Below are 8,726 nucleotides of genomic sequence, written 5' to 3'. Positions count from 1 at the left end.
ACATTAGTTTAATTTAAGTAAAAAATAAATGAAAATAAAATAACAAAATTAAAATAAAACAAATTAAATTAAATTTAAAAATAAAATAAATAACAAATTAAAATAAAACAAATTAAATTAAATTAAAAGATAAATGCAAATAAAATAAATTAAAATAAAACAAATTAAATTAATTGAATTAATTCATTAATTACTGGTGCATATGGATTTGCCTCCCCCTGCTGACTGGCTAATCTACAGTTCGCTGTTATGTAGATTATATGAGATATTTTGACCTGAAATGACCCATTATGTTTGGGCAATTTTTTGTAAAAGAATGTATACATTATTCAGTCCACAGTATGTCCAAGACATTTCGGAAATATGATATTGTGTTCAGCATGCAAACTTACATATGCTTCCAGGTAACTCTTATTTCCTCTATGGGTGCCATTTTACTAACATTTAAATACACAATAGATGTATATATATGTCAATCAGGAAACAAATGGTTTATTGCAGTGTTGCATCACTGTTTGTAATGGCAAATGTTGGTTAATACAGTGTTAGATTTTGTTATATATCCATATATATATACACACATTTTTTTTTTTTAAGTATAGAAGTGATTTAACCCACTGTTGAAAACTGTTAAAGAATATCAAATATGTATGTTGATACTCAATGCCTTAATACCTTAATTATAAAATAATACTTGCTACTATAAGAGATACTGCATACACAACACAACTTATATTCACGGACTAACCAAAGATATAGAAAAGCTTTCACAACTTAAATTTGATTACAAATGGTATTGATAACGAAACTCTCAATTTACATGTCAAATTAAAATGCATAGAAAACCAAACAATTGCTTAATAAGTGAAGCGTCTCTCCGTGTGTGTGTGTGTGTGTGTGTGTGTGTGTGTGTGTGTGTGTGTGTGTGTGCTGTGTGCATCACATAAGCAAAGTAGTCTGCTGTATATATTAATATATTCCTGTTCCTGCAGGGTCACTGAGGAGATTTGCATTATTATCAGTGTGTATATCAGTAAATATGCGTCTATGAACAGAGCTCTGCTGTCCGCGAGACACACACACACACACACACACACACACAGAAGATCAGGTGAAGGATGTTGTTGGGACGGGGGATCATGAGAGAGTTTGGGGAAACGCTGCTCATCACCGTGTGTTTTCTTCATCTCTGTAAGTATTTCTCTGCATATTAAACTTCATATAGTTATGTTTAATAAACTTTCAGTGATGAGAAAATGTGTCCATTATGTCTGATCGAATGGAAACTATAACCTGATTTTGCTCAGGTGTAATTTATCATTGATATACATTGATATTTCATTGATTATAATATTTATTAATATTTCGACATTTCGAATCGAATTTTTTTAGTGCAATCTTACCCGTTTCATAAAAATGCTGGGTTGTTTCAACCCAACTTTGGGTCAAATATAGACAAACCCAGCCGTTGGAAATGTAATTAAAAAAATTAACCCAACGGCTGGGTTTGTCCATATTTGACCCAAAGTTGGGTTGAAACAACCCAGCATTTTTTAGAGTGATGTTTATTAATTTATTGTGTAATCCAATGATGATTGTAATATTTTGAATGAGAAGAGCATTGGCAACTACATCGTAAAAAGTTGGTTTAACTTAAAAAAGCAAGTTACGTTGTTGCCTTAAAAATTTGAGTTAATATATTGAAGAGGAATGGTTTAATAAACAGAAACTCAAAATAGTATGTTATCTTCACCACATTAGTTATCAAAGTTGATTTGACAAAAGATAAAATGTTGTGATGATAAATCATGAAAATATTTTTTTACAGTGAAGATTAAATAAAATACGTTTAACAATCTTTATATTTTATGTTATTTCAGTTCATGTTAATTGTAAGTGATATCATTTTTTTATGATTTTAATTTTAGTTAATGATTAGCCTACCATGCAGGACGCCTAAAGTACATTTTTATCTTTTGAACCATGAACTTCATGAACTGTTAGTTCAGTGTAAAGTATAAAGGCCCTTCAGAGAAATAATCTGTTTCTCTGAGATCTACTACTTCCCTTAATCGCTTTAGGCTATCTTTATTTTCTTATCTTAAAATAACTTGTTCATGTTTTTGATTTTTCTTCTGATGTTACTGATGTATGTGTGTGTGTTGGTTCTGTGAGGTTGTTGTGTTTTGTGTTATATTATATTATTCTGTTTGTGTTTTTATGACCTGCTTGGAAATGAGATGTTACATCTCAAGGGATTATGCTTTCCATAAATACAAATATCATAACTGCAAAACAATCACAGAAATCACTCTTTGCTAGATGGTTGTGCCATTGCTGATTTCCCACCAAAATAATGTCACTTCCTGGAGGATTGTCTTTTTTTTTTTTAAGAAAACAGGATGAGAAAATCAAGAAAGATTTATTATCTTTGGTTATTCACTCACTGTGTTTAGCAACTGCTGTATGATAATAGGACGCAAACAAGATTTACATCTTTAAATATTGTGAGGTTAATATTTAATCCAATATATGTCATCCTCTCTCTCTCTCACACACACACACACACACACACACACACACACCTCTCTCTCTCACACATACACACACACACACACACACACATCTCTCTCTCTCTCTCTCTCTCACACACACACACACACATCTCTCTCTCTCTCTCTCTCTCTCTCTCTCACACACACACACACACACACACATCTCTCTCTCTCTCTCTCTAACACACACACACACACACACACACCTCTCTCTCTCAGTGGATCGAGGCATTGGAGAATCTGGAACATGTAAACCTGATGAATGTTTGAACTGTTTGTTGTCTAACGCGTCACAAAACTGCACCAATGGTCAGTGACACATGGTCTTCTTAGCCTATCTACTTAATTTAAAACAAGCATGCTGTATGGAGGTAATATGATGCCATAAAGAATCGCATGCGCAGGGTAAGATTTGGGAAAGTGTACATAAGTTTGCAAGCGTAAATTACATTTAAGTATTGTTTGTGAAGCTGCAGCTTCATGCTAACGCATTTTTTTCCCGCGCTTACACGTTTTTTTTTAACGCACAAATGCGGCCAAAGGCATTGCTGGCTTGTGAACAGCAATTTGCGAGCGAAAACAACAGAGTCAGGAACTGCAAAACTGTTTAATCGTGTGTAAAACCAACCTTTGTAAAAACGTCTGAATGACTTGTTGTGTGCCCGAAATAACCCGATGTACAGTTGCGTCTTTCTTTTACCTGCGCTTACAGTTTTGGTGAGCCCGATCTCATGAAAGTGCGTATCTATACGAATGTTATTTCTCGTGCCATTTATACGCCAAAAATAGTTTTCAAGTGCATATGAGAATTTACGCATATGGCGTGTAATACGCACGCACTCCCCATCCCTAATCCTAACCAAGGGTTTTCAGTGCACATGCATGCATGCAAAAAAATAATAAAAAATGTTGGCGTATAAATGGCACGAGAAATAACATTCGTGGTATAGATACACACTTTCATGAGATCGTTTCCAGATTTTTTATATATATATTTTTTTTTAATAAATATTTATTAATTCTCTTTGCGATACAAACAATAAGAACACAAATAGAGTCATTAATACAAAAAAAACCTAAATATTATACAAGAGCAGAACCAGGGGGAGATTCAAATAGATACATTAAAGATAACTGAGAGAGAGCATAACTGAATGGTTTTAGCAGCCTTCTTATTTTTTGAATCATAGATGGATTTGATGTAGCCTATTGTTCCGTCTCCTTACCAAAAGCAACAAAAGAGGGTTTAGAATTACTAAATTTGGCTTTGTGAATATGAAATTTCCCTAAAATCGTTTCCAGATTCTCTCACTCATTGAGTTTTGCAAAGCACGAAGAGGAGGGCGGGTCCACCTTCATCATGTAGCCAATCAAATGAGCTGACTCTCGATTTACTCTTATCTGATTGGTTCAATAAACACGCCAGTCACCAGAACACATCTTTATCTTCATTTGGCTCAGAAACGTTCTCGTTGCCGAAATTGTACTTTTAAAGCTACACTGTGTAACTTTTTTTAGTTTATTCTTAGCTAAAAACACTTAGTTCTTTCAAAAATATATGTGCTCATTAATGTATATTTACTACGTTCAAGTAATAAAGTATTCTTGTGAGTGTATAATATGCCATTGAAAATACATACGGGAGAGGGGTTCGAATGCCGGTCGCCATGTTGCCCCTCCATCTTGAAAGTACATTAGAACGATCGTTAAAATGAAATCGGAATTGAGAGGAACAGAAACTAATATTCACTGGATGGTCATATACCTTTTCACCGCTAGATGGGGGTAAAAATCACACAGTGTAGCTTTAATGCATGCCATTATTACCTTCATACTGCTGCTTGTGTATAAAATATAGTGTACACATGTTTTAAGAATAGCTTTTTTCCAATCAATTACAAATTTTATAAAAACATAGAAGTATAAAATTATGTAAACAGAAAAAATTTATGAAAATTTGTTAAATCTGTTCTCATTCTCCTCAGGTGTTCGAGAAAACTGCACGATAAAAGGTAATCAATGCCTGAAACACACACTGATCAAATCAATGCAGCCGATTGATCCGCATAAAGAACGTTTTCCCATGTATTAAATGTATGATGACCTTTGACCTTTCGCTCTACTTCCTAGATTTTAACGTGACCATAAAAAGTCAAACTAACGAGACCACAGTCGACGAGGGTTCAGACGTGACCCTGACGTGCGTCCATGATCTTCCCAACGTCTCCATCATCTCATTCCGCTGGAAGAAGGACAACGAGTTACAAGGAGAAACATCAACAACATTTCAGATCAAGACTATTTTAGAGTCTTGTCTCGTCGACTGTAATGTTGACAGTATTTGTGGGGTCTTCAACTCCAATATAACCATTACTGTAAAACGTGACTATACTCCTCATTATTTCTGATTGTTTCCATATTTTTTGATACTGTGATACATTTGGGATCACTGATTATGATATTATAAAATACTAGTGAATCACACATAGCCTATAAATATTTCTAAAAATATATTAATATTTAAATCTTTTAGTAACACTTTAAGGCCTCATTTGTTAACATTAATGTATTATGAACCAACAATGAGCAATATTTGTTACAGCATTTATTAATCTTTGTTAATGTTAGTTAATAAAAATACAGTGTTTGGTTGTTCATGTTACTTCACAGTGCATAACTAATGTTAACAACTTTTGATTTTAATAATGTATTATAGTAAACATTGAAATTAACATTAACTAAGATTAATACTGTAGAAGTATTGTTAATTTTATATGTATAACCGGAGTCAAAAGTTTGAAATATTTAGGCCTACGTTTTTTTTTCATGTTTTTGAAAAAAGTCTCTTCTGCTCACCAATGCCACGTTTATTTGATCGAAAATACAGAATTTTTTTGAAATATTATTAATTTGAAATGGCAGTTTTCTATGTGAATATATAGTAAAGTGTATTTTATTCCTGTGATCAAAGCTGAATTTTCAGCATCATTACTCCAGTCTTCAGTGTCACATGATCCTTCAGAAATCAGTATAAAATGATGATGCTCAAGAAACACTTATGATTATTATTAATGTTGAAAACAGTTGTGCTGATTCATTTAAAAAATAATAATAATAATACTTTTTCTCAGCAACGATGCATTAAATTGATCAGAAGTGACAGTAAATACTTTTATAATGTTACAATAGATTTCTATTTCAAATAAATTTCTATTCATCAAAGAATCTGGATGGATGGATGGAGATATTGTGACTGGCAATGTTTGTAATGTCACTCTTGTTTTCTTTCTGCTTTCAGCTGGCAGTCATATGGTGGTTATTCTGGTTTGTGTGGGCGCCGCGGCTGCTCTCCTCATGATGTTTGCCATCGGCATGAAGATCTCGCTGAGGAGAGGACAAGGTAAACCTCTGCCAGTAAACATCTGCATGTCGTCCTACTGCATCTCATCCCTCTCTCTCTCTCTCTCTCTCTCTCTCAGTTCAGAGTCAGGCCAGGAAGAGGCAAAGACAACAGAACATGGAGAACATCCACAGCACAGTGAACACCGTCACCAGCTACTACTGAGCCCTGAGCCCTGAGTCCTGATCCGAGTCCTGAGTCCTAAATCCTGAGTCCTGAGTCCTGAGTCCTAAATCCTGAGTCCTGAGTCACACAGCACAGTGAACACCGTCACCAGTTACTACTGAGACTGAGTCCTGAGTCCTGAGTCCTGAGTCCTAAGTCCTTAGTCCTCAGTCCTCAGTCCTGAAACCTGAGTCCTAAGTCCTAAGTAAGTCCTAAGTCCTAAGTCCTAAGTCCTGAGTCCTGATCCGAGTCCTGAATCTCAGTCCTGAGTCCTGAATCTCAGTCCTGAGTCCTGAAACCTGAGTCCTAAGTCCTAAGTCCTAAGTCCTAAGTCCTAAGTCCTAAGTCCTAAGTCCTAAGTCCTTAGTCCTTAGTCCTCAGTCCTGAAACCTGAGTCCTAAGTCCTGAGTCCTGAGTCCTGATCCGAGTCCTGAATCTCAGTCCTGAGTCCTGAAACCTGAGTCCTAAGTCCTAAGTCCTTAGTCCTTAGTCCTTAGTCCTTAGTCCTTAGTCCTCAGTCCTGAAACCTGAGTCCTAAGTCCTGAGTCCTGAGTCCTGATCCGAGTCCTGAATCTCAGTCCTGAATACTGAATACTGAGTCCTGAGTCCTGAGTCCTGAGTCCTGAGTCCTGAGTCCTGAGTCCTGAGTCCTGAGTCCTGAGTCCTGAGTCCTGAGTCCTGAGTCCTGAGTCCTGAAACCTGAGTCCTGATCCGGTCTCTGCGTCTAGACACGTTTCATTACTCAGAAAATTGAGCGTTTGGACTACTTCCTGTCTCGAGTGCCATGTTTGTAGTTCTTTGTAGTTCTTCCTTGTTGATTAGTCTCAATGTAAAAAGTGTTCAGTTCGCTTACTTAAAAAAAATGGAGGAAACCCGTTGCCTTAAAATTATTAAGTAAATAAACTTCATGGTTAATTGAAAAAATTAAGTAATGTGGAATTGTCAAGTTCACACAACTTAATTTTTTCAATTAAGCATTACGTTTATTTACTTAATAATTTTAAAGCAACGGGTGTACTACACATTTTTAAGTAAATAAACTTAGTGCTTAATTGAGAAAAAAAAAAGATATTCCAATTAAGCATGAAGTGTATTTGGGCTACTAAATCATTTTAAGGCAACGGGTTTCCTCCATTTTTTTTTAAAGTTAAGTCAACTGATCACTTTTTACTGCAAGTATGTCTTGTTAGTCAGTTCTCTCTGTGTATATATAGCACTTGGCTGCTCCAATAGTATAGCAATAGTAGTCTGTATAGTAAGTGTAATCCAGATGTACTACATTCGCAATGTTATCATGTGACCTACCAGCGACCAAATGCACTTTACTGAATTTTATAAATCTCCTCCCATGGCCTCATGGGATAGTATAGTTTTCATTTTCAGGCCCATAAAACGCTGTTGTCGTGTAAATGAACAGCCAAAACGAATAAAAAGTTTTACGCTTTTAGTTGAAACCAGTATCATATAGACACTTAATTTGCAATTAAATGAAAATGTATTATAGTTTACATTTAAAGGTAATTAGTTGAATGTACGTACATCTTTAAATGTAATTTCATAATTTGATTGACTGTGAAATATGGTAAAAATGTACTGATGAATATACAAGCATTAGGCTATGCTAAACTAAAATATACTTTAATGCAATTTCTAATGAAACCTTTGTCATGCATTAATCATTTTAATCATGAGGTTGATTTAATTTAATTTCATATCTTTCAGTTAACAAAGGAAATATATTTCAATTATAATATCGAATAACACACTACAGTTCAAATTATAATCAAGTACTTTACATGTGATTTCGTAAGTTAGTCAACACATCAAAATAAGAGCAACTTTTTTTAAAAGCATGAGAAGATTCAAATGGTTACGAACAGCTCCAAGACTTGGGTTGAAGATCCAAATGCAGCTTTATTGGGACAATCCAGAATCATAATCCATATTACAGGCAAACGGTCAAACACACGGGCAAATAAACCATCAAAATGAGCAACTGAGCAGAGAATCCAAAAACCAAGACACAGGAAACCTTGATAAAGCTCAGAAACACAACACACAAGACACAGGGCTTCAATATGCCGAGTGTATCCAGATAATGAGACACAGGTGGAGGTGATCAAACAACAATGAGCCCAGGCAATGGGTTATGGGAATTGAAGTTCATGTTGGGAAGCACAGGAGACAGGAGAGTGCTCTCTGGTATAGATCATGGGCTCCGTGGGACACATATACTGTAAACATTTATTTTGACATTGTGCAAGTGTTAACAAACAAAAAAAGTGAATCTCTTTCACTACGTAAATGGCCAAATCTTTTACATTTTATTTCATATGGTATGCAAATAAATTTTTTTAGGATTTGAAGCATTCAATACAATTAAGTGCAGTCATTGAAGTTTAATATAAAAAGTTATAGTTATGCTCAGCTCTAAAATATTAAATTGTCTAGATTTTTTTTTTTTTTGAGAAACATAAACTAATATTATAAAAACCTTATCCAGTAATCACGAACGACTAGGGGTGTAACGATACCCTCATGTCACGATCCCATACTGATATTTTGCAATACTCCAAGATAAAAGGTTTACATTTTTTTTTTACTGT

The 8,726-nt window shown here is 34.8% G+C and overlaps 2 protein-coding genes across 2 annotated transcripts in view; one reads left to right on the top strand and one right to left on the bottom strand.

Annotated features, from left to right (window-relative positions):
* Positions 1-8,726, bottom strand: part of arl9 (ADP-ribosylation factor-like 9) — a 324,624-nt gene that overhangs the window by 5,320 nt on the left and 310,578 nt on the right. The window lies entirely within an intron of this gene.
* Positions 1,089-6,219, top strand: LOC307007738 (uncharacterized protein). Its single transcript, XM_079630037.1, has 6 exons — positions 1,089-1,191; positions 2,775-2,864; positions 4,541-4,567; positions 4,686-4,937; positions 5,854-5,955; positions 6,035-6,219. Exons 1-6 carry the CDS (start codon positions 1,119-1,121, stop codon positions 6,118-6,120), a joined length of 630 nt encoding a protein of 209 aa, XP_079486163.1. The 5' UTR covers positions 1,089-1,118; the 3' UTR covers positions 6,121-6,219.

Source organism: Phoxinus phoxinus, assembly GCF_949152265.1.
Source record: "Phoxinus phoxinus genome assembly, chromosome: 12".
Lineage (NCBI taxonomy): Eukaryota > Metazoa > Chordata > Actinopteri > Cypriniformes > Leuciscidae > Phoxinus > Phoxinus phoxinus.
This window is presented reverse-complemented; position numbering and strand designations above follow the sequence as displayed.